The 25,665-nt window shown below is 41.4% G+C and overlaps 1 protein-coding gene across 1 annotated transcript in view; it reads right to left on the reverse strand.

The window, feature by feature from the left end:
• Positions 1-4,961: 4,961 nt before the first annotated feature.
• Positions 4,962-25,665, reverse strand: part of mipol1 (mirror-image polydactyly 1) — a 30,819-nt gene continuing 10,115 nt past the window's right edge. The window contains exons 7-12 of the mRNA XM_037694799.1: positions 21,157-21,190; positions 20,893-21,063; positions 16,503-16,556; positions 10,784-10,878; positions 9,499-9,687; positions 4,962-5,025 (exon numbers count right to left, since the gene is read on the reverse strand). Coding sequence (XP_037550727.1) covers positions 4,962-5,025; positions 9,499-9,687; positions 10,784-10,878; positions 16,503-16,556; positions 20,893-21,063; positions 21,157-21,190 — 607 coding nt within the window. The remainder of the gene's footprint in view (positions 5,026-9,498; positions 9,688-10,783; positions 10,879-16,502; positions 16,557-20,892; positions 21,064-21,156; positions 21,191-25,665) is intronic.

Here is a 25,665-nt window from a genome sequence, read left to right on the forward strand (position 1 = left end):
CCTCAAACAAAATGCTTGATTGTAAATTGTTTGGTTGTCTTCTTCACGACACACAAATAAACAACTGAAAATGAGTAAAACCAACAAAAGCTCCAGTGCACGAGTAAATCTTTGATTATTGGTAGAATTGATCTAACTGGTCTTCAGACTCCTTCACACTGGACGAGTCTTCAGGGTGCATAGAGAACGCAGCTCTTACACAACAAGTCCAGTTCAGCGATCACAGAACTTTCCAAGTGGAGGATTTCATGGAGATGTTGCGTATCGGAGACCTGGCGAACAAAACGTGGGTCCTGCATGCACTGGACAGACTCGGTACCAGAACATCTGGACTGCAAGCCTCTGCCACTCGTGAGGGAACTGAGAACCCCTGAAAGTGTTGAGACGTGTTGGAGACTCCTTCACGAGCGGCGTTCGCCGACAGACGCCGTCCCAGGAGCAGCGACGGTTCAGTTACCACCGTGTTTATAGATTAGATCATATTTTAGACACTTTGAACAACGCTTAAGGTCCAAAACGTCTGCACAGAACTTCAATCTGTCACTACTCACCGGTTTCTTGAAATGGCTTCACCAACTAACTGAACTTTATTCAGTCCCGAGTTTCCATTAGCCAAAGCGAACAGAATCTGGTTTTAAATGTGGCTCTTTGTCAGGGATTCATTTCTGAGAGTCACTTAAACTCGTCCAGCGGTTCAGGAGGTATTTTGCTAACAGACAAACATGAACACACAGAAGGACATGGACAATAATGCATTTACTGTCTTTCTTAGCAACAAAGAAAAACATACAAATAAAATTGTACTTTTATGAACAAACCAAACCTGAAACTGAATTCCCAATGATACTTCAAATGAGCTTCTCCTGAAAGAAAGCAGTTTGGTTCTTTTTTAAATAAATAAATTATTGAAATACTCGTCGGCCGACGTGTTCGAGGAGGGGCGAGTTTAAAAACCGGCCAATCGGGCGGCGGCGCTCCCCGCCGGCCACAAGTTTTATTTTCTCATGCGTAGCGTCTGAATATGATTCCAGAGTTAACAAGAGATGAGAAAGATCAATAACACACACACACACACACACACACACACACACACACACACACACACACACTCTCACACACACACACTACACACACACACTCCCAGGTGGCGTCAGAAGTTGGAGCCCCAACAAACTGAGTCTTTCTTGAGAACAAGCAGATTAACGGCTGCAGGATTAGGACCAGGACACCCAAGTCGACCACAAGTGGTCCGCCGTCTCCATGGCAACCAGCCTACAACTCCAGCCCCTCCCACCTTTCTTCTTCTTTTGACAATTAACCTATTATTACTGTCAGATAAACACGTACGAAATGTCTTCGTTAAAGAACTCAACATTGTTCTCCTTCTCTTTTATTATTATTATTATTATTGTTGATATTATTATTATTATTTATTACCATTTTAATCAATGAAAAGAAGCTTTAAAAAAGGATGTGAAACTGTAACATTTCCATCCATCGCTCCAAAGTCCTGGCTGTTTGGACAAAGCCGGAGGTTTTATAAAAATAAAGTCGGTAAATAAACAATAATAATAATAATAAATAAATAAACAGACTCGTGCTGTATTACCTTTCAGCCGTGTAGCGTTTGAATCTGGTTCGATCCCTTCAGCCACCGCCCTGGTTGCATATCGCCCGCCGCCCTTCGTGCCAGAGTTTACCATCGATTCACGCGTTGGAGCGTTGATCAAACCTGGAAAAGAACGGTACGTGAGAGCTGACACGAGCCACGCTCAGAGTCAGTGCTGAGGACGACTCTCAGCTACTACCACACTGAATTTTGGCTCATTGACTTGGAGCCATTTCTGTGTTGGCTGTGGCAGCCATTTTCAATTGGATTGACTCTAGACGTTAATCAGTTGCAGTTGCTCATCCACTGGATACTGTTTAAGGTGATTCTTAAGACATTTTGCTAACAGAGATATAGGCATTACTCAAACATAAAAGGTCACAGACAATAGCCAAAATGTCAGAACCTTTTGTGCTCGGAATATGTATTTGAGATAACTCTCAGCTACTACCACACCAAATCTTTGCACAAAATATGTAAAACTGACCGAATTACAACAATTTTTGCGTTTTTTAATGTCAGCTGGTTGTGGCAGCCATCTTAAAGTGGATTAGCTCCATTAATTAATCACCTGTAGATGGACACTTAATTATATCCTAAAAAGTTTAATAAAAATCCATCTTAAGGTTTGTGAGATATTTTGCTAACAGACAGGTTGAGTTAATGCTAAACACAGACAGCTTGAGCCTATCACACACCTTCAGCTAGACTAGCTTAACTTGGGGATAACTCTCAGCTACTACTATGCTAAACTTCAGCTGTGTTGGTGTAAAATCCACAGAGTTATAGACATTTTTGTATTTGCCAAGGACGATTAGCTGTGGCGGCCATCTTACATTGGGACGACTCCAAACGTGTAACAGTTGTTGACGTCAATACAGTTGTTATTGTCCGAGTGTTACACTAAAATCAGCTCAGTGGTTCATGAGATATTTTGCTAACAGACAAACATACACACAATAAGTGCCAGAAAGAAAAGTTTAGTTTGTATTTCTTTAAATGTCAGAGTTAGCCTCCCACTGTGGAGTACTTGAGTATTTTGTTCTCTTTGCTTCTTTTATTCGACTCTCTGTAAAACAAATGTATTTGTTCGCCCGTTCCTTTGTGAGCCAGACGCTGCAGCCAAGTCTCCAGAACTTAAGTTGCATTTTGTCTTTTCTCCAGATTGTCCCAGCTCACAGCGCACATCTGTCCTGCAGCTTCTGACAGTCAGCCAAATACAGTCAAGACGTGGCTCCTTCTCCTCGTTAAGGGATAAAACTGACAGGCGACACCTGGTCCCCCCCCCCCCATCGTTTGGCTCCGGTTTAATCAGCTTCTCTTTCAGACAAATTATTTGCTCGTTAAACACAAAACAAACATGTTTCCGATAATAAAAAACTAATTCAGGTTTATTTCTTTAGTTTGATGAGCAAAACCTTAATAAAGAGTTGATTCCTGGGTGAGTGTTGTGGTAATGAGGGGCCCCGCACACAGCAGAGTGTGTGTGTGTGTGTGTGTGTGTGTACATTTCCGTTGTGTTCGTCCAACTGCAGTCGTCGGTTTTAACCAGAGATCCTAAAGAAAACACGTTGGATCAGAATAAAACTAAATCTGGCTCTGAAATGACTAATCTAACCTGAAGAGAACAAAAACAGATTTCACCGGGTCGGTTCAGGGTCAGCCAGGACACGCTGATTAACCTGCTCATCAGAACCACCTCTGATCTGGATCATACAGGTGTTACCACAACGCCAAGGCGGAAAAACATCAGCAATGGCCTCTTAGAAGCATCAGTCCATCAATCTGGAAAGGGTCAAAGGTCATTTAGAGACATGCGTCAGAGAAAGTTTATTTACAAGTGGAACACATTTCAGACGGCTGATTCACCCTGAAGGTCAGACCGCGCAGCCAGCGCTCACTCTACAGACCTCTGTCAGCAGGTCAAAGGTCATGGCCTGTTCTCTAAAAACAACATGGCAGCTCAACTTAGGTTTGGAAAGTTTCATCTGAAGGAACCACAAGACTTCTGGACCAGAACCAGACCAGAGGACATGTTTACCCAGAATGCACTGCAGCAAACAGCTCCTCCCAGCTGTCAGCACGGTGGTGGAGGGCTGATGGTCTGGGCTCCTGTTAGTCTCTGTGTGGACCAGAGAGTCAAATCTGTCCAACAGCTGAAGCTTGAACTGAACTGGGTCCAACAGGACCATGATCCCAAACACAACAGCTGATGTACAACAGGATGGGTCAGAAAGAACAGAACGGTCCAGTCAGTCCAGAACCTGAGTGCATGCAGTGGTGGATCTTCAGAGAGCTGAGCAGAAAGCAGCTTCTCCATTTTGGCTTCAACTCATGTGACAACGCTCAACAATCTGACCATTTATAAACTGTTGCAGCTGAAAATATTTTTTAAAAATAATTTCTGGCATGTGGTCGTTAGCAGGCGAACGGATTAAAGGCGCGCTAACGAGACTCCCTCGACTTATTTTAAAGTGTCCGTAGAGCCGAGCTGTTGAAAAGTTGTCAAAGTCAAATTTTAATTTGAAGTTTTAGGAGAGCGCCGAAGTCAGAGTGGCTTCCTCTCATTTGTCACAATGATCCTCTGAAATTAAACCGAGTAGCGTTTCTGTTTTAAACACGTGAGGCGAACCTTAAATCAACAGAAGAACCACAAAGCAAACTGATCTTCAATTAAAGAGACCGAGAGGAGTAAAGGGGGGAGGAATCAGGCGTCAAGAAGTGTTGAAAAAGAAACTGGACTCAAACTGATTCAGACTGACAGGGAAATCTTTTACTTTAAGACGGAAATTAAACTCTTACAGTTATATACAAAAAACACATTCCTGCTTAAATGTTTCACAAGTTCAGCTAAAATGGACCAAATAACACTGGAGCAAGTGATTTTAACACAACCCTGGTTAACAGTTAACAATAGTTTATACTAGTTTAAGTTATTTGGTTTATCAAGTGTTGCAGACTTATGAAAAATAAAGTTTTTAACAAAAATGTGGCTGAAAACAGTTGAAGTTATTGTGTTTCTGATGACATGAGACAGAGACGAGATAGAAAAAGACAATAAAAAAGAACTTAACGGATAAAAATGTTATTCAAGTCCACATTCATGATCTTTACTTTAAGGACAAGTTTAATAAAAGTTCCTTTTATTTGACTGAAATCAGGTTTCAGACCGTCAAAAACACACCGAAAAAAAAAACCATTCCACAAATTAAACAGGAAAAAATAATAACACTGTAACTTTGTATTTCAACAAATACTAATAGATTTGGTTTAAAATGAAAACGTTTGTCAGAAAGAACAGATCAGTTACAAAAAACAGGGTTGATGTAAAAAATCCAAAAGAACCAACAGATTAAATAACACGAAGGCTTCCGGTCCCAACTTTCTTCCTCAACACGTCCACCAGACGCTCCAACCTGGAGTGGAAGAAAAGAAACACGTGAATGTTAAACATGTCAAACTGGACACGCCCTCAGATTCATCTCTGCTGAACAATAAATCAGTGTCTCACCGAGCTGCGCATGGGTTTCACTCAAACTTGTTAGGAAATAAGTTTGTTCGGTCTCGGCAAACTCTGAGGCTGCGATTGGAGTTTGAGACTCCCACGACAAAACTGATTCAAGACGTCCGCAACTGAAGTGAGACCTAATCAAGACTCCCTCACTGAAACGGAGATCAGTTGAAATGCCAGCTAAAGAAATCCAGAAAGGTTTGAGACGCCCACGTTTTAAAGGCCTGCAATAAAAAAGAGACGGGACCGAGATGCTGCCGAGACACGGACACAGGTTCAAGTCTTTTACATTTAGACTAAACTGGTTTTAGACTTACCCAGTTAGTCTAAACTAGTTTTAGTATTTTACATTTGGTCTAATTTGTTTTAGTTGTTTTCATTAAGACTAAACTTGTTTCAGTCTTTTACATTAAGTCTAAATTGTTTTAGTCTTTTTCATTAGGTCTAAACTGGTTTCAGTCTTTTACATTTAGTCTAAACTGGCTTTAGTCTTTTTCATTAGGTCTAAACTTGTTTCAGTCTTTTACATTTAGTCTACACTGGCTTTAGTCTTCTACAGTAAGTCTAAACTGGTTTTAGACTAAACTAGTTTTAGTATTTTGCATTGTCTAAATCTGCTTTAGTCTTTTACAGTTAGTCTCAACAGATTTTAATCTTTCCGAGTTAGTCTAAACAGATTTTAATATTTTCCACTTAGTCTTAACTGGTTTTAGTCTGTCCCAGTTAGTCTAAACTAGATTTAGTATTTTACATTTAAACTGGTTTTAGTCTTTTACATTAAGTCTAAACTGGCTCTAGTCTTTCCCATTTGGTCTAAACTGGTTCTAGTCTTTTACAAATAGTCTAAACTAGTTTTAGTCTTTCCCAGTTAGTCTAGTTTGTCTCTTACAATTAGTTTAATCTTGTTTTAGTGTTTTACATTTGGTCTAAACTGGTTTCAGTCTTATATTGTTAGTCTAAATTGGTTTCAGTCTTTTAAAATTTAGTCTAAACTGGTTCCAGTCATTTACATTGAGTCTAAACTGGTTTTAGGTTGTTTTCACACCTGATAGTCCGGTAGACTCGGTTCGGTTTGGGACCAGTATTCATAGCATTTTGTTTACATTTGAGCTGGTGCGTTTGCATTCACACTGCACTGTGCAGTCGAGCCAACCTGTTCGAACCAACCTGTTCCCCCACTCGCCTGTGGGGGCGCTGCACCAAGAACTACTGAAAGAAACAACACAAAAACCTCTGAAGACACTTCTTCTTCTGGAAATAAAAACAAAAATGGAGTGGCATCAAATTTTAGCGGTTTGAGGAGTTATATTTTGTCATTTTTCAACCATGGACTCAACATGAGTGGAAGATGAGGCAGAAGACCATGGAGAATATTGTTTTTCACACAAGGCAGCTGACGGCTCCATATGAGGTAAGAGAAATGCGTGTTTGTTTGCCCTGCGTTGTAGTCCACTTCCTGCTTGCAGAGCGGTGCCCGGTCTGCTTGCATTCACACTGTACTCGAACAGCGCTTGAGGTTTCTTTTACCGGACCGACCTAGGTTTTTAGGCGGGCCAGAGTTCGTCTTTTTGTTCCGTGACAGAGTTCGATGGCATGTTCACACCTCCCCAAATGAACCGGACTTCCTAGGCAAACGGGCTAGAGTTCGGGACAACAGGGCTGGTGTGAATGCACCCTTAATTGAGTCTAAACTGGTTTTAAACCAGGCAAAAATCCCTGCATGTTTTCAGTCAAAGTGAAGAAAGGCATGAGGGTGTGTGTAGGTGTGTGAGTGTGTGTGCAGGTGTGTGTGTGATGGGGGAGGGGTGGGAGTGACCTTCTAACAGTCAGTGAGACTCTCTCTGCCTCTCCAACTCAAATTAAACTTCCCATCTGTAATAAACAGCAGATTTAACTGGGTCCCTCCAATCAGAGAGCAAACATTCCTCTTCACAAGCCCAGAAACTTCGAAGGAGCCACCACCCCCACCGCCACCCCCCACACACACCAACACACACTCCAACACACACTCCAACACACACTCCCACCCCTGCTGGCAGCCAAATTATAGAAGAAAGCCCCAGGTTTGAGCTCAGGAGGACAGCACGGGATGCAGACGGGAAGACTTAATCTGTTTTCATCATGAATCTCTTCATCTTCATGCTGATGAGATCAGAAGCAGTCGAAGGAGTCACGTTATTCAAAAATCAGACAATCATCCAGTTTGAGTAAAAAAAAAAAAGAAAAGGCTTATTCGTCTTGATCATCTCGGAAATGCTCGCCGATGTCCACTGAATACGAATCATTACCACCGAAAAGTCTTCTTAGTCCCACGTCATTAACCGGTCTTTGAACGCCTCTGGTGTCTCGGATAGCTGCCGTCAGACATGTTTATCACGTGTTTGTCACATGCTCAGCACGTGTTTGTCACCTGGCAGTTCAGGCTGACTCGGTGACGTTAGAGCAGTGTGACTACAACAAATTAACTTAAAACTTTGTTTTCCTATAAAAACAGTCCCAAGTCTCATGATGTCATTAAAGGCACATTTGCAACTGACTAACCATTGAACTCAACTCAATCCAAGATGGCTGCCACAGGTAATCAACCTAAAACACAAAACAGCTATCGCTATAACTCAGCTAATATTACAAATATTTTGCTAAAACAAGCATTGCAAACAAAAAAGGCAATGATTTACAAAAACTGTCTCTAGTCCTGATTCCAAACTTCCGAACTTAGTGAGACCATCACTGAATTATTTTTTTATTTCTTGATTTTGAGTCGCTACTAGTTTCTAACGGTCGCGGCTAATGAGATACTACCTTTAGCAGACTACGTCTCCTCTCAACATCGTGCTTGATCAAAATAAATACAGCTCAGAAGTTTAGCTCTTTCTGAGGGGACTGGAGCAAATGAAAACCTCCCCCTCCCTCCTCCCTCCTCCCTGCTGTTTACCGCAGCTTCCTGACAAAATGCACCACATCTCGGATCAGGAGCTGCAGCATAACCTCACAAGAAAACCCTGCAACGCTCGGTGAGTCATCGGGATGAGAGTCTCTGAGGTCATTAGAGACCAAGAGATGTAAGAATGAAGCCCTCAGTCTTGTATGAGAGCCCTCTCAACCTGTCAGTAAGCTGTTGAACCCACTACCATCTGCAGGGCGAAACCGCTCCATCAAGTCAAAAACTACCATCATGCACCAGCAGCCCGATGGACTCCGGCAGAAAAAAGGAACCAAAAGTCACTCGTTCCTGACAACACGAACATAAATCTCACCGGTGCGTGTTGGAACGGCTTCTGGTGCTCAAGTTTGGACTAACGTGTGGCTAGGTGTTACGGTTAAAGTTTAAAACGTTCAGTCTGACCCAGACAGAGCGCCAAACATCACCACGCTAACCCGAACTGATCCAACGAACGGTCCGTTTTCTCCTTTTTATAATTCAGTTCAAACGTTTTAGCAGTTTGTTAAAAAATTTAAAGAGTACCTTCAAAAATCTGATCCTCTCAAGTCCTGTTTTATTATTCATCACCTGATGCCAAAGGTGAGAGGGTGATAATGTTTATGGTCATGTGTTTGTCTGTAATGTTAGCAAAATATTTTATACATCACTCATCAAAGCTATTTTAGCAAAAACTAAAGTGGGTAAAACTGAGAATATTAGACAGAAATTCTGTTAAAACAACACGAAGAGGACTCTTGCTCAGCCTGTGGTAGTAGCTGAGTACAGTCTCCACCACATACTTTGAGCACCTTTACCATTGGAGTCAACCCTGTTTGTCTGTTAGCAAAATATCTCAGAAACCACTGAACAGAAACTCCGAAAATAATCACTGAATGAAAATCTGCAACCAATTAACATTAGGAATAAATCTAATTCAAGATGGCCGCCACAACTAATTGGTGGAACAGAGAACATCTGGAGATGCACAGCAGTCCAGCTTAAAGAGTTCTGAATCTTTACAGAGACCAGAAACGCCAGAAACTGTCCTAACGTTTCCCTAAAACAACAGGTCTTTGATTTGAAGGGGCACATTGAATAAAACATTTACCATCACTTCTTATAATTATTTTAAAAACATTTTTATTTGCTTTGCAAAGAAAAATAAATAAATTTATATTTATTAAAATAAAAAAATAAATGTGAAAAAAACAAAGTTAGTTTTTATGTTTTTGAGGTTCAACTAATCAAACCTTGGGACTCAAGAGGACAAAAGTGTGTGGTTAAGGGAGGCCACCAAACTTTTGGGGGTGGCCAGTGCCCCCTCTGGCCCCCCTTTGGTGGTGCTCCTGGCTACACCTCAGTGAATTTTACAGATATTGAGCAGTAATTTTCTGTGTATTACTTTTAATTTGTTGAAGATCCTCCATGAAAACAGTTTATTTGTTAGAACCTGACCTGCGGACTTTCTCAGAGGCTTCTCGCTCGGCCTCCTGGCTCCGTCGAAGCTCCTCCTCGACGCTCTGCTTCTCCCTGGACAGCTGCTGCAGTCGGACCTGGAGGTTCTGGTCCTGAGAGGCCAGCGGCTTCTGGGAAACGCTGTCAGGAGGCAGCGACGGGGCTTCGTTAGGAACGGAGAGCGGCGAGCTGAGAGAGGAGCAGCGAGATGAAACGTTCAGCTTTGGTCCCCTCAGCTCATCTTTAACGACAGACTCAATGGACTTGACTTTGTTGAAACATTTAAAGCGTTTTATTTCCTTTAATCTGAAACACGCTGCATGTAGCATCAACCAAAGAGGACAGAATACGCACATTGAATAGCTTTAGAAAGCCCCAACGAGCGCTCAGGATAAATTAAAAACAGCTTTTCATGGAGAATGCGGCGTGAAAACTGAAGAGTTTTAGAACTTTTGTGTTTGTTAAAGATGATGAGCTCCAGCAGCCATCTTGAATCGAGTTTGCCCACATCACTATACCAGAACAAAGAGTCTGTTGGCCAAAAATAGAAAACTTTATACGATTTAGACATTAGAGTCAGTGACATCATCACTTTAATCTGTTAACATCACAAGACTTAACCTGCGATTGTGTAAAAAAACATTAAAGATGAAAAAACAGCAGTTCAGTAAAGTCCAACTTTCTGCGACCCGTTTAAACTCTGAATTACGGCTCTGCCGTGAAGTCCGGCTTCTGCTTTTTTACTTTTTGTTTGGCCAAAATCTCAAAATATTTAGCTTGTTCATGTTTGATCATTTATTTTGCATTGTATGATGTAACATTAACAAAAGTCTGAGCGCAGCATTCCTGGTGGAACTGAACGTTTAGACGTTTACTTTGGGTGAGGTTTTAAATCTGCGTCGAAAACAAATCAAAACGTTAGCAAGAGAGCTAATGCTTATGCTAAATGACTGATGTAAATGATCTTGTATAAATTTGATGAATGAATGAGAATTAATTTGTTTTGGAAATGCTAGTGTAGTTCAGTTTTGAAGAGGCAAACTCTGAACATGAATTATTTCAGCTTGAACTTGTTTAAGACGAATTATGAAGCAGTGCCAGTGAGGGGTGAGCTTGCACAACACTGTATTTTAGTGAAGTTTTGCAGGTTATTAAACGTGCAAAGATCAGCTGTTGCTGGTTGGTCTTTGGGTGGTTCTGCGACAAGATGTCAAACAACCACAGAGGCCACTGTTCTTGGTTGCAGCTGGTGTGAAGGATTGTGGGTAGGCGAAGGCTCACTGACCTGCGATCGACTCGTAGTTCCTGAATCTCAGCGTCCAGTTGGCGCCTGTCCTCCAGAGCTCCGCCTCGTTCTCTCTGCAGCATCAGCATCTCCTCCTGATCAGACGAAAGCCACATCAGAAGCTCGGCGGCTACAGAAACGACCCTCAACGCACACGCACGTTTAATAAAACGTCTCGGCAATATGAGCTGCAAACCCCAAGTAAAAACTTTATCCAAAGGTTTAAAGATGAGGAGCAACACTCGAGGGAGTGTGCGTTTGTGCTTTGGGTGCACGTGCCTGCGGGGCTGCGCTGCAGAGGAGATCCACCTCTGGATCGGAACGACTGTTTGAATAAAGGCTTAATCTACTAAGTGACTAATTAAGCAACATAAGAGTCAACACAGTTCATAATGAGGATGTGATTTATATCAGCTGCTGCGTTCTGACGGCACCAGATCAGATTATCTCTGGGTCCTGAACTGAAACATCCAGAGCAAAGGAAGGGAGGAGAGATTTTAATGTTCGTAAATATCTGGATTAATAAAAGTTGTTTGAAATAATTAGCATGTGCAAAGAACGAGAGGAAGACTTCCTGTAAATGTTTTTAAAGAGCAGAGTTGATAAATAAACACAGAAATTCTGTATCCAATGCTCTGAACGCCATGAACAAGCAGTGCGCCGATGTCCCCAATCGCTGAGGAATTTGAAGGTGAATGTTTGTTTTTGAGATAAATGTTTTTCTGGACTGGGATTCAACAGGGAATGAAAGTAAACCTTAATGTTTTTAGTGCAAGATATTCAAGTGGGAAGGAGATGCGGTGCTGCATGTTGAATCCTGGATGGTGGAGGGAGCAGGTTTATCCTCCACCAGGTGCAGTGGAGGAGTTAGGGGGTGGCCAGTGGTGGCCTTGACCCCCATATATGTATCTTAGACCACCACACTCATCTGAGGGAATTATACTTTTCAGTAATTAAAAAAATTAGAAAGCAAAGTCTCCTTAACTGATAGAGGTGGCCATTTTTATTTATTTTTTTAAACATAGATACACAGCGGTGGCCATCTTGGATTTTGACGTGGCAATCCAATTTTCGTTAGTGACCTTTCTTACACCTGGATGCAGTCACACACTGACATGGAAGTTGGTACCTTCCTTATTTTTCCAGTTATCATGCTCACAAGACGAACAGGCGGATGGAGGGTATTTCCAGTTCCCCTCTCCACTGCGACGAGGGAGACAAACAACCAGCTGATTAAAAATGACGGAACAGCAAGTAACAACGACGTGAAAAAAATAAAATAAAAAGTACATACCTAACAGAAGAGGTTACAGTTTTTATTGCCTGGCACTAAAAGAAGGGTGATAATATTTTGCCTGTCTGTCAAACACCTCCTGAATCAAAGGGCAGAGTTTACTGAAACTCTCAGAAAGTATCCACATCTACAAGTGATTCAAAATGGCCGCCACAGCTAATCAGCTTTGGCAAACGCAAAAATGTCTTCAACCAAGTCAGTTTTACAGAACATCATCATCGGCCAGTTGCTGTGGGAGCTTCACCAGCAACCTCCTTCACTGATCCTCAGCAAGACGGTTGAGGACATGGGCAGGCAGTCCTGTCCAGACATGGATGTCCTCTTCCTGTTGACGAGGAGGACGTCCTCTTCTACTGGTTCCTTGTGCGTTTTCTTGCAGGATCATGTTTGACAGAGTTCCCTTAGTCCTCACTACATGGACACACCACTTCAGTGTCTTCTTCTTGACCTACATTAGGATGGAGACATGTCTCCAATGAGGACACGGACTCTATGGTGGACATCGTTGTTGGCAGTGTGGGAGGACCTGTGTGGACCTGAAGCAAGGACTGGTAGCAGGTCTTTTCAAATGTGCTCATTCTTTTCTCTGTTTGCATTCAGAGTCCAGGTTTCTGCAGCATAATGACCAGACAAGTGGACGTAGGAGTCTAACTTTGTGAACCAGTAACGGTGTAAGAGACAAAAATCAGGTGCTGAATTTATTGTTACTTTTTTTAATCCCCCCATCACGGAGCAAAGAGTGGAACTGGAAATGCCCTTCGTCCACCTGTCTGTCGTGAGCTTGATAACTAGAAAAATAGAAGAGGTGCCAACTTTCATTTTGGTGTGTGGCTGCATCTAGGGGTAAGAAAGGTCACTATCAAAAACTGTCATGTCAAAATCCAAGATGTCTGCCACCACATATATACATATATATCCCTCCACTTGCCAGGATCCATCATCTCCTCTGCCTTGGACAAGAAAATAAATAAACCTCCCTGTCTTCTTCTCCACAGTGTAACTCCTACCCACTCAAATATCTTGCACCAAAAAACATTTAGGTTTACTTCATTCTCTGTTGAATTCCAGTCCAGAAAAACACTCAACTCCAGAACTACAAACATTCACTGCTCAAATCCGTCAGAGACGGAGGACGTTGGTGCACCGCTTGTTGTTTAAGTCCTGGCTGGATGTTTCTATTCAAACACAACTGTTGCATCATCATTATTAAATCTTTGTTAACGTGCGGTTTATCTTTAAATACACAACATTAAAATAACATTTGACACCGAAGAGAATGAATGGAGACATGCTGCAGGAGGTGGACCCGTCAGCTGAGTTTTACAGGACGCCGTGTCTCACGGTGTCTCTGGTACAAACCTGGTGGAGGTCGACTCCAGCAGGGATTACAGACCCGACCCTGGCCTCCACCACTTCCTCCTCCTCTATTCTAATTAAAGCCCTCAAGGTCTGAGAGTTTAAAGTGAGACATCAAAAGAGGAACCAAACCCAGAGAGTCAATATGTGTCTTCTCCAGCCGGGCCGGAGGAGACGCTTCAAAAGAACCGCCCCACTTGCTAATTAGAATAATTTCCAAATGAGGCGATCAGCAGGCAGGAGCGACACTGAGCTGACCTTTAGCATGAGGAGTTAAGGTCAACAGAACAGGGAAGGACGAGATAATAAAATGCACCCGATCTTTGACGGGTGGGGGGAGCAGAAATGAAACGAGAGGAATCTTTAATGATCGGAGGAGACAAACGGGACAGGAGGGGAACTCTGAGGAAGTGAGGAACGACCTTTGACCTTTAACATTTAACATTTGGAGTTCAGGTGAGCAGAAGAGAGGACTACGATGGGGGCGGGGCAGAGATGGTTCCTCCAGAATGTGGAAATAAAAAAGGTGCTTAATAAAATGTATTTTATTATTAGGCAATCGTATTTGACTGGGTCTGTTGTTCTTTGTTAGCTAAATATATCCCGAACTATTGGATGGATTTTTTTTTAACTCCCAACTGTGTCTGTTAGCAAAATATGTCACAAACCACTGAATGGATTTCAATTAAGCTTTCAGGTCGTAATCAATCTACAACTTTTTAACAATTCAAGCCGATCCACATTAAGATGGCTGCCACAGCTAAGAAAAAGTACTAACTGTAATTTTTACACAAATGGGGATAAAATGTGGAGTGGTAGTAGCTGAGAGTCATTCCTAACACACACACTGACTGTGTGGCTGCATGCAGTCTGTTAATTACACAAAAAAACGTTTTATTAGAGCTAAAAATGTCTGAATAAATAAAGTACTGGGATGTCTGAAGATAATAAAAGTTATTTATCGTCATCTAATGTGTAATAATTTCTCCCTAGATATTAATTCTAGTTGACGTTTGATGTCTTAACATGAATGTTAATGCTAGAGGCCATTTTGAAAAGTGTACAACCTTAATAGTTGCAGAATGAATAAAAGCAGAGGTAAACTTAAATAAATGTCTGTTTTTTTTATTTAATCTTTAAAAACAAAAAAATTGTTTTATTTTAAAGAAGGCAGTTTTTATATCACATGCTGGCAGTCACTTTGAAGTTTCAAGCGGCTAACATTCGTTTTTAAAACGAACGGGGAAAAGAACGTTAGGGCCAAAGTAAAAACAAGCTGGTCAGGATTTCTGTAAATGAATCCAGAGAAAGGGACTCGGGTCAACGTGAGTGGACCTGCTCATGTCCTGCTTGGTGTTCAGGTGGGACGTTTTAAAAGTATCTGGTTCAAACATTTACGTTCAGGGTTCAAAGGTCCGGTTCTTAAAGTCCTGGTTTTGTTTTTTCTCAGCGTTTCACTGAGGGCCTGGCGCTCTTTGATGGCAGCTGCCGATGTTTCTGTGTGAAATTAAAACGTTCCCTCAGTTCTAATCCCTCCCAGAGCCCGGCCTAATTAACAGGCTTCAGCGATACATTAATAACAAATTTTAATTTACTTCAGAAAAAAAAGATGCAAGCGGCTCTGCAGGAACAAACTCTACTGGAGGTTTTACTGATTCTAATGAAAATATGCTGCCAGAATCAAACAACCTACAAATTATTTTGTTTTAAATAGAGAACAAATAAACAAGTTACTAATGAGATTAAAAAATGAGTTAATCAGTTATAGACAAACAAAGATAATGATGTCAAAATACCAAAATACATTTTAATTAAGATGTATACCAATTTACCTTTATATATATATATATATATATTTTTTTTTTTGATATTCCGTTTTCAAATGAAACTACGATAAAGCTTAATCTTTTTCCCTCCACAGTATCTGACAGGTGGTTTCAGAACTCCTCCAGAAGATCCACTGAATGAGGAGGAAACTGAAGAGATGGAGGTCTGAGAGCTCTGTGTGAATTGCACCTCCTGTAACCATAGGAGGGAGCTGGATGGGTGGATGAATGAAAGGATGGATGGGAAATGATAGTTGGATGAAGGACGGACTCCCTCCGCCCTCTGGCTGCACCGAGAAACTTTTATGGACAGAATTTCTCGGTGCAGCCAGAGGGTGGATGGAGTTCAGTTTGGTGGCCTCAGGATTCCATCTCTGCTCTTTGCAGATGATGTGGTCCTGTTGGTGTCCTCGTGTCTTGATCTTCAGCTCTCACTGGAGCAGTTTGCAGCAGAGTGTGAAGCAGCTGGGGTCAGAATCAGCACCTTGAAATCAGAGGCCATGGTCCTCAGTCGGAAAATTGTGGCTCTCTTCAGGTCGAGGGTGAGGTTCTGCCTCAAGTGGAGTTCAAGTATCTCAGGGTTTTGTTCATGAGTGAGGGAAGTATGGAGCATGAGATTGACAGATAGATTGGTGCAGCTTCCACAGTATTGTGTACTCTGTGCCGGTACGTTGTGGTGAAGAGGGAGCTGAGCTGTAAGAAGAAGCTCTCTGTTTACCTGTTGGTCTATGTTCCTACCCTCACCTATGGTCACGAGCTCTGGTAAGGATCCTTTTTGGGCGTCTCCTTAGGGAGGTGCTTTGGGTATGTATGACTGGGAGGAGACCCTGGACACGCTGGAGAGACTATGTCCAGTAAGATCTGGAAGAGGTGGCTGTGGAGAGAGATGTCTGGGCCGCTCTGCTGTTCAAGCTGCTGCCCCCACGACCCGACTTCAGAAGAAGCGGAAGATAATGGACGAATGGATGGATGGATGACAGATGGATAGAAACCACTTAGTCCGGCCTTTTTTACTTATTTTTTTGCTAAATTAAGTTTTTTGTATTTGTATAAATTAAAAATAAAAAAAACGACAAACCAAACAACCCAAATTATTTTTATTTTTCCAGTTTGCTGAATCGTTGCTTAAGAGCAGAAATGTCCTAGATCAACAGAAACACATCCCCACAAACAAACATACAATGTTTGTATGAACACCACTAATCCCAATCCATCAGATTAAGTGAAATGAGTTGGGTCTTACCTGGGTCATCCACTGGTGCCTCTGCTGAAGCAGGTCCTCTTCTAGTCTTTTACACTGCAGATACAGGATCAGAGAAAAGTGAAGGTAAGTCATTTCTTCTATTAGTTTGGTGACACTCAACAAATACTGCAGCTCTCCTCAGAAACAGTAGGTGGCGATACTGAAACTATACACCTCAATTGTTCTTCTAATAGTTGAATCATGGACTGAGTTTAATTGATGTAGGTTATAAAGTGTTCGCCTTGAGTCGCCATTTTGAAGGTTCTGAATGTAAACAATGGGAGCATCAGCGGTAAAGAAAGCCTAAAATGGTGCGCCATTTACTTCGATGGCAGCAAGTCTTCAACTAAAGATGTCACCGATAAACCAACCTATAGTTTCTACACATTTTAATCTACCCAACACTAGAAAGAGACAGACAATAAAAACAACCGAACTTTGACGAAAAACGTGAGAAAACCCAGCTCGAGTGATCTACACAGCAGAAACATCATTCAAAGTTTAAACGGGTCATGAAAAGTTGGACTTCGCAGAACTAAATGTCTTCTCCGATATCTTTAATGGATGCAACAGGATCACAGCTTAAGTTTGATGATTTTTGGAGATTTCTCAAGAGAATGATCAGCTGACATTTGATGTCACAAACTTTTGAAGCGCCTAAAACTTTCAAATCTTTGACAAACGTTTCTTACGTCCTAAAGTTCTTTAGAACAAATTATATATCAAAACATAAGGATTTTTGTCCTCTTTTATCCAGTGCGTCTTTCTTTAAAATGGAACTCACACCGTTTTTCTCAAATCCCAAAGAGTGCAAAGAACTCACACCCAGGTTTTCGCAGATTTAGTAAACTTAACTGAAAAACTACCCTAAAAACTAAAAGTGGTCTTTAACTTGTCATATAATCCAAACGTAAAAAAAAATTAAAAAAAAGCAACACTTGTGACCAGTAGAGCCTTCTGCTGCTCACGGATCAGGAATTTTCAAGGTACAACTCATCGTCTTTACACAGCGACTGTCTTTTTGAGGCTTATTTTTCAGTCTGTTTTTTTCTTTTTTGTCTGTCACTCTTGCAGTCAGGGAGTGACGGACACAAGTGTGTGGTTACTATGGTGACTATAACGAGCCAGTGGCTCATTTCTTTTGATCTACGTACACTTTATATAAAAAGTAGGCCTTTCTTTAAAGACTTGTGAGGGCACTCGTTGAACTGGCTGCCTTCAGATTTTCCAGAATTTTTTAATCACATTTACAGCAAAGTTAAAAGATAAAGCACATTTGAGGAGAGGAGTTGATCAATTTATTCTCATTGTTGCCATCAGACAATGAAAGTTGATGTTTACTCTCAGTAATTGAGCCTAAATGTGTGAGAATCGAACCAACACTTGATCGTGCTGAGGCCGCCGTCAGAGTGTGGTGGTCGGGCGGCACCAGGTGAGTTTAATAAACTGTAATAACCTGCATTACCTGATATGAACTCAATAAAAAGCAGGATACTCCAGCTGCCATATGGGTTGGTGCTTTCAGGAAGAACCCTCCCCCCCGTCTAATATTTCCCAGAAACCCCGGCTGCCGAGGAAGATAATCCCTGAGAGATGAGAAGAGGGAACAAGGGATAGGCAAGCAACGAGGGTGGGGGGTGATCCTCCAGCATGGAGTGCTTTCTCTCTTCGTCTTCTTCTATGAGGATTACAGCAGCATTTGAAACATATTTCGCCGTGATGCAGCAGTGGAATTAAGGTGTTACCATGGAGGAGCGGTGTTAACGTAAAGGGGACGGCTGTTAAAAGAGGGTGGATATCGGCGGGGGGTTAGTGGTGGTGATGCAGAAACGCAGGCGAATTTAAGGTTAAAGGAGGCAGGGGGTTACGAAGGGACGAGGGGGTGTAAACAAGTGAGGCCAACTGCTTTGGAGCGGACTGAGCAAAAGGTTTGAAGGTCCGTCTAACATACAAACGCAGGTACAAGTGCTGGGGGTATCACCTGATACCAGAAGACTACCTCAATATGAAGGTGGTACACATGTTACACATGTTACTGGTTGGACTTTGTCCACCTTATTCCTGGAGGCACGTATGGCACATTATTCGCCCATCAACAAACTATTATATAGCAATCTACAGCAATGTATAACATTTGACCTTGGTTTGTGACCTTTGATCTGGGGTGATGAGACACTCAGTTTAGTGGTGATACAAACGAGTACGAGTTACACAAACAAGTTTTGTTATATTATCTTGAGTGGAACATAAGTTCTGGTCCAGACAAGCAAAGACCCTGGTTTAATGCTGACCTTGATTTGTGACCTTGATCTTGGGTCTAGGGTGTTGAAAGTGCATGCAACACACTGTCTGATAATGATGCATAAGTGTATGAAATTTGGTCAAATGATCTTGAGTGGCTCAGAAAATTATAGGCTGGACAAGAGAAAGTTTACGAACGTACAAATGGAGACTATATGTCCACCTTTTGACGGGCATATAAAAATAACTTTACTTTAGTCAATTTACAGATATTGAGCTAAAATTTAGTGTGGTAGTAGCTGAGACTAATCCCCAACACATTTTCTGAGTGTGAACAGATCACGTCTTTGTTTAAAACGTTGGCATTAACTCTTGGGAGTCAACTCCGTCTGTCTAAATGTCTCATGAACCAACCACAAAACAGATTTTAATTAAACTTTCCAGAAATAATAATTTGAGCCAACCCAGTTCAAGATGGCTGCCACAGCCAACCGATCGTCACAAACACAAAAATGGATAGAACTCAGTCAGTTTTACCTATACTGAGCTAACATTTGGTGTGGAATTAACCGAGAGTAATTCACAACACCGGATCTGAGAGTGCCATCTTGCATTATCGTATCGGAAAACTTTATTTTCAAGTTTGGACCAGAACAGCTTCAACTCTGTCGATTCTCATCATGCAATATAAAATTACAACTTAAATTTGTCTAAAACTTTTGCATTACAGGTGGCAGACAATAAGCATTCCTTTAAGGAATTTTAGGCTTTTAAGTAATTATATAGTATTTTATTGTAGATGTCAGTCGTTTAAACACAGGAGAGGAACAAAGTTGTCACATCAGATGTTTTCATTAAGTGATGTCTCCACACCAGCCTGCGTCCATGGTCTTTATGGGCTCTGCTGTACCGGACCGTGTGCTGCTTTAGTCCTCCAGCTGAGGTAGGTTCAGGAAGCTGAGTTTCTAACACGTCCACCACAATCTTATTGCTGAGCTCAGAGATAATGCCTTGTAGTCAGGACACTCAGCTTCAAGAAGCAGATCATCTGTATGAAAGGACTTTGTCCATCCAGCTGGATTACACGGTCAGAGATGTTTTCACGGGACCAGGTTTCAGTCAAAACAGAAACTCAGTTCTCAAGGGTGTGGAACTGTAGTGCAAATAACACCCCTACTACTCAAGAGAAGCTTTTGGACCTGAAGAAATGATGGTTAAGTCTTTCTGAGAGCGTTAGCTCGAAGCTTACCCCTTTGGCCCCGCCTCCACCTCTTCGCTCCCAACTTTCAACGAAAAAGTTGTGCACAATTACATTGTCGCCCAACTTTCATGGCTCTAAATTTCCTCCTGTTCTTTTCTGACAGCAGTTGTCGTGGTTACCAGTGGTGTTTCTGCACGAGGGAGCATGTTGGTTCCCATGGTTACAAATGGTCCGTCAGTCACAGAGAGGAAACAGATGACGGTTTTCTGATCCGATTCTTTCATCTGAGACGGCTCTGAAGGAGGCGGGACTTCGGGGCCCATCTCCCGTAGCAAAGCATGCTGGGAGCACACACAATCTTTGCACTTGATTGCCAAATTCTTTATCTCTCTCTCATCCTACCCACCAGACTTTTTTTTTTTTCATTTCCACTGATTTCGCTCCACCTGTCGCAGAGAGCAGGATATGAATTGTGGGTAATAAAACCAGCACTTTGAAGATTTTGGTAATAGACTGAACTGAACTTTGGTAATAATCAGCCTCTGAAGGAGGGATAAGAAATGGAAAATTTGGATTTTCTTCTTTAACTAGAAAAGTGAAGGTGAAGAGTTCTGAGTGACGGCTTCCTCTTAGGAAAATAAAAGTACTGATATAATATTTAATAACATGTTAATATAATTATCTGAAGGGTGATGTAAGCTGTAGAGCTCTAAAAATCCTGGTCTTTTTCGAGCACTTTTCTCACTCGTTTCACCAAAATCCTATTAATCTCCATTATTTTTTTTCTTTCAAATTACATCGACATTGTGCAAAATATCACTAATAAGCATCATACTATAGTATTCCAAATCAATCTGAATTTTTGTCTTCATAAAGTTTCATTCAACAGCTTGTTTCAAATAGATGTTTGATACTGAGTCACAGCTGCTCAACATAGCGTGGACTAACCTTAATTACAGATTTGTCCCGGTCCTCCAACACAGCCTTCATCTCCTGAGCTGTGATGCTGTTTCGTCGCTGCTGCGACATCCGAAGATGATGGATGAGGTGCGCCCCAAACCGCTCGACTTCCTGGACATTGTCGGCTTCACAAACACCCTGAAGGAGCTTCTCTACATCCTGAAATCAGAAACGGACCGTAAGATCATAAGTCAGGAGTCAAGAATACCTTCAAAAATTGGAGTTGATTATGAAAATGGTGAGGAGTTTTACCATATCAGTGTCCTGCAGGTCTACAGCCTCCAACCTGACCAAAGAAGAACAACAGATTAGATTTTGTGTCCTTTGGATCTGGATGTCTACCCTTAAACTATCAGCAAAACCTCTTAGCTCTACTCAACCACCATCTTTGATTGTTGTGTTAATGTGTGAGGCGCACAAAGAAAATGAGACCCAACTTATCTGAGAGTTGGTCAAATCTGTAATCTGCTTCATATCAATGTATTCCTTCTTAAATATGGAGATGGTTTGCATAAATGCAGCTTTTACTTTACTCAAGAACCATCTGTAAATTTTAACAAGTGGTACCCCAATGGCCACATAGTGACCTATAAGAGTGGAGGAAGGTGTAGACAGGTAGACTACAGTCTGTGTAGAAGAGGGAACCTGAAGGAGATTGGGGACTGTAAGGTTTTGGCAGATGAAAGCACGACCAAATAGCATCAGATGGTTGTGTGCAGAATGACTGTTGTGAAGAAAAGAAAAATAGTAAAATCAAAGAAGAAGACCAAATGGTGGAAACTGAAGAAGGAAGAATGTTGTGAGAAATTCAGAAAAGAGCTGTTAAAGGGTCTGGGTGGTAAGAAAGAGCTTCCAGATGACTGAGCTAATACAGAAACAATAATTAGAGAAACAGGTAGGAAGGTACTTTGGTGTAATCTGGACAGAGAAAATTATAAAGAAACTTGGTGGTGGAATAGTGAAGTGCAGGAAGCTACTTGGAGAAAGAAATTAGCCAAGAAGAAATATGACAGTGAGAGGACTGAAGAGAGGAGACAGGAATATAAAGAGATGCAATGTAAAGCAAAGAGGGAGGTGGCAAAGGGAAAGCAGAAGGTGTATGATGAGTTGTATGGGAGGATGGACACTAAAGAGGGTGAGAAGGACTTGTACCAATTGGCAAGACATAGGGATCAGGCTGGAAAGGATGTGCAGCAGGTTAGGCTTGTTAAAGATAGGAATGGTAATGCTCTAACAAGTGAGGAGTGTGTGACAGGAAAATGGAAGGAGTATTTTTGAAGAGCTAATGAATGAAGAGAATGAAAGAGAAAGAAGAGTAGAGGTCATAGAAACTGTGGACCAGGAAGTGGGAAAGATTAGTGAGGGTTAAGATTAGTGAGGGTGAAGTTCAGAAAGCTCTGAAAAGAATGAAGAAGGGGAAGGCCGTGAGACCTGATGACATACCAGTGGAGGTTTACCATACCATACCATTTTATTTGTAAAGCACTTAAAACAGCTACAAGGCCAACCAAAGTGCTGTACAGACAGGTTTGGAAATGTCTAGAAGAGATGGCAGTGATGTTTTTGACCCAAGTATTCAATGGCATATTTGAGGGTAAAAAAATGGCTAAGGGATGGAGGAGAAGTGTACTGGTGTCCATTTTTAAGAACAAGGGTAATGTAAAGAGCAACTACAGGGGAATTAAGTTGATGATTGACACAATGAAGATCTGGGATAGAGTTGTGGAAGCAAGACTTAGATGAGAGGTGACTATTTGTGAGCAGCAGTATGGTTTCATGCCAAGAAAGAGCGCCACAGATGCCATCTTTGCTTTGAGGATGCTGATGCTGAAGTACAGAGAGGGTCAGAAAAAAACTCCTTTGTGTCTTTGTGGATTTAGACAAAGAATATGACAGGGTGCTGAGAGAGGAGGTGTGGTATTGCATGAGGAAATCTGGAATGGCAGAAGTATGTTAGATTCGTACAGGACATGTATGAGGACAGCAGGACAGTGGTGAGATGTGCTGTAGGAGTGACAAATAGCTTCAAGTTGGAGGCGGGAGTGCATCAAGGCTCGGCTCTGAGCCCCTTCTTGTTTTACTCAGGAGATGGACCGACTAACAGATGAGGTCAGGCAGGAATCCCCATGGACTATGATGTTTGCAGATGACATTGTGATCTGTGGTGAGAGCAGGGAATCAGGGAATAAGTGGAAGAGAACTCGGAGAGGTGGAGGTATGCACTTGAAAGACGAGGAATGAAAGTCAGCCGTAGTAAGACAAAGTACATGTTGAGAAGGAGGGTGGTGGAACAGTGAGGCTACAAGGAGCAGAGGTCACAAAGGTGCAGGACTTCCAAATACTTGGGGTCCACTGTCCAGGAAAATGGGGAATGTGGTAAAGAGGTGAAAAAGAGTCCAGGCAGGATGGAGTGGATGGAGAAAAGTTTCAGGAGTGATTTGCAACAAAAGGATGTCAGCAAAGTTCAAAGGAAAAGTTTACAGGACAGTTGTGAGACCAGCTTTGTTGTATGGTCTGGAGACAATGGCATTGACAAAAAGACAAGAGAAAGAACTGGAAGTGGCAGAAATGAAGATGTTGAGGTTCTCCTAAGGAGTGAAAAGGATGAATAAGATTAGGAATGAGATCATCAGAGGTACAGCAGAGGTTGAACAACTGGGAGATAAAGTTAGAGAGGCCTGACTGAGATGGTTTGGACATGTCCAGAGGAGGAACAGTGGGTATATTGGTAGAAAGATGTTAGAAATCTAGAAAAGTTAAATCTTGTCCTCTGGACATTCAAAAAAAACCCAAAACAAAGCAAAACAACAAAAAATGTAGAAACGTTTTGTTGTTTTGCTTTGTTTTTTTTTTTTTTTGAATGTCCAGAGGACCAGATTTAACTTTTTTTAGATTTTTCTACCTGGATTATTGAGCATGCATCAGGATGTTAGAAATGCAGCTGCCAGGAAAAAGACAAAGAAGAATGCCAACTAGGAGATATACAGTGGAGCTTGAAAGTTTGTGAACCCTTTAGAATTTTCTATATTTCTGAATAAATTTGACCTAAAACATCATCAGATTTTCACACAAGTCCTAAAAGTAGATAAAAGAATCCAGTTAAACAAATGAGACAAAATATTATACTTGGTCATTTATTTATTGAGGAAAATGATCCAATATTACTTATTTGTGGGTGGCAAAAGTATGAAGTAGGAAGAAATTTTCCATTCCCATTTTTCCACTTTTTGATGGGGAACAAAAAGGTGTTTAATCTGTTAATTTAACAGAAATGGAGTTAAACTCGGTGTAGTAGTAGCTGAGAAGCTTCCGCTGCACTCCGGCCAATAACCACAGTCAGGAATAGGATGGTTTGATTTACTGGAGCTCTGTGCCGCAGTTCTGCAGTAAATTTGTCCTGAAATCCCCAAATCAGATTTTAAAATTGCTGTGATTTTGACTCGGATGGCTTCCTCTGACTGGACCCGCCTGGTGTTCAGGAGGTTCCCCTCCTCGTGACACGAGTCACGATGGTGGACGTGCAGCCTGTAACTAGCTGATCTCCTGCCTCTCCTCCTGGGAGTCTGCTGCTGTTTTGCTGTAATAAACTGTAATAAGGTGGCCAAGACGGCTCCGCTCTGCAGGGAACAGCAGGTAATAAAAGACCGGCCGCTTCCAATAAAGCTCCTCTAACACCCTGCTTACGGCCCGGCAAGGCCGGCTCAGCCCGGCTTTGCTCGGCTCGCTCGACCCCCCTTCATTAACACTCTTACACATTTCCACTAAATTGGTTACGCGGCTAGCTGCCATTAATGGGGTCGGATTATCCGAATCTTCATTTGGCTTTTAGAAAAGTTTTTAGGTGAAGGCCGATCAAAAGTTGGATCCCTCGTTTCTAAAAGTAAAGACGCAAATGTCCAAACTATCACAAAAACAGCTAAAATCTAATTACTAAAGTTCTGCTGCAAACAGTGGACTAAGATTTCTTCTTTTTGTGATTCATTTTAAGTTTGTATCTTTTGTAGCTGACAGTCATCCCTAACATGTGCTCCAAATGCTAACAGATGGAACAACAGATTTGTAAAAAAAAAAAAAATGTCTGTAGTGCAGTGGGCAATATGAATTCCTTCAAAGAATGCTACTTTTGTAATTTATCTGGGTCAGTTGGAACTGGAGCAACTTGAAATCAATCTGTGCAGAAACAATAAAATAAATGAAATAAAATAAAAACCTTTAAAATAAAATTCTGCTACTTTGAGATACTTTTGTACTGAAATTTTATTTAACGTTTTGCTACTTTTAGCTTTAAGAAAATCTTTTAGTACTTTTAGTCAAAATGTGTTACTTAAAGCTACAGTTTGTCACTTTTAGCTTTTAGCTAGAGTTTGGATAGTTAACATTTTAGCTAGCATTTTTCTTCAATTAGATATCATTTTGCTACTTATACCTTGTGCTAATAAATTATAATAAACTAAACTAGCATTTAGCATGTTTTTTGTCAGTTACAGCTTTTAGGTAGCTTTGTGGCATTTAGCTAGATTTTTGCTAAACTTATCATGAGCTATCATTATACTACCTTTAGCTTTTAGCTAATATTAGCTTTCAGAAAGTTCTTACAGTAGTTTATTTTGCCATTTAACTAGTATTTTGCTACTTTAAGCTTTACCTAGATTTTTGCTGATGTTAGCTTTTAGCTAGTGTTTGGCTAATTATACCTTTTAGTAAGCAATTGGCATAAAGCTAAATTTTAAATAATTTTAGCTTACATCAATTGTTTAGGTT

This window comes from Nematolebias whitei, chromosome 21 (genome assembly GCF_014905685.2).
Source record: "Nematolebias whitei isolate Nwh7 chromosome 21, NemWhi1, whole genome shotgun sequence".
NCBI lineage: Eukaryota > Metazoa > Chordata > Actinopteri > Cyprinodontiformes > Rivulidae > Nematolebias > Nematolebias whitei.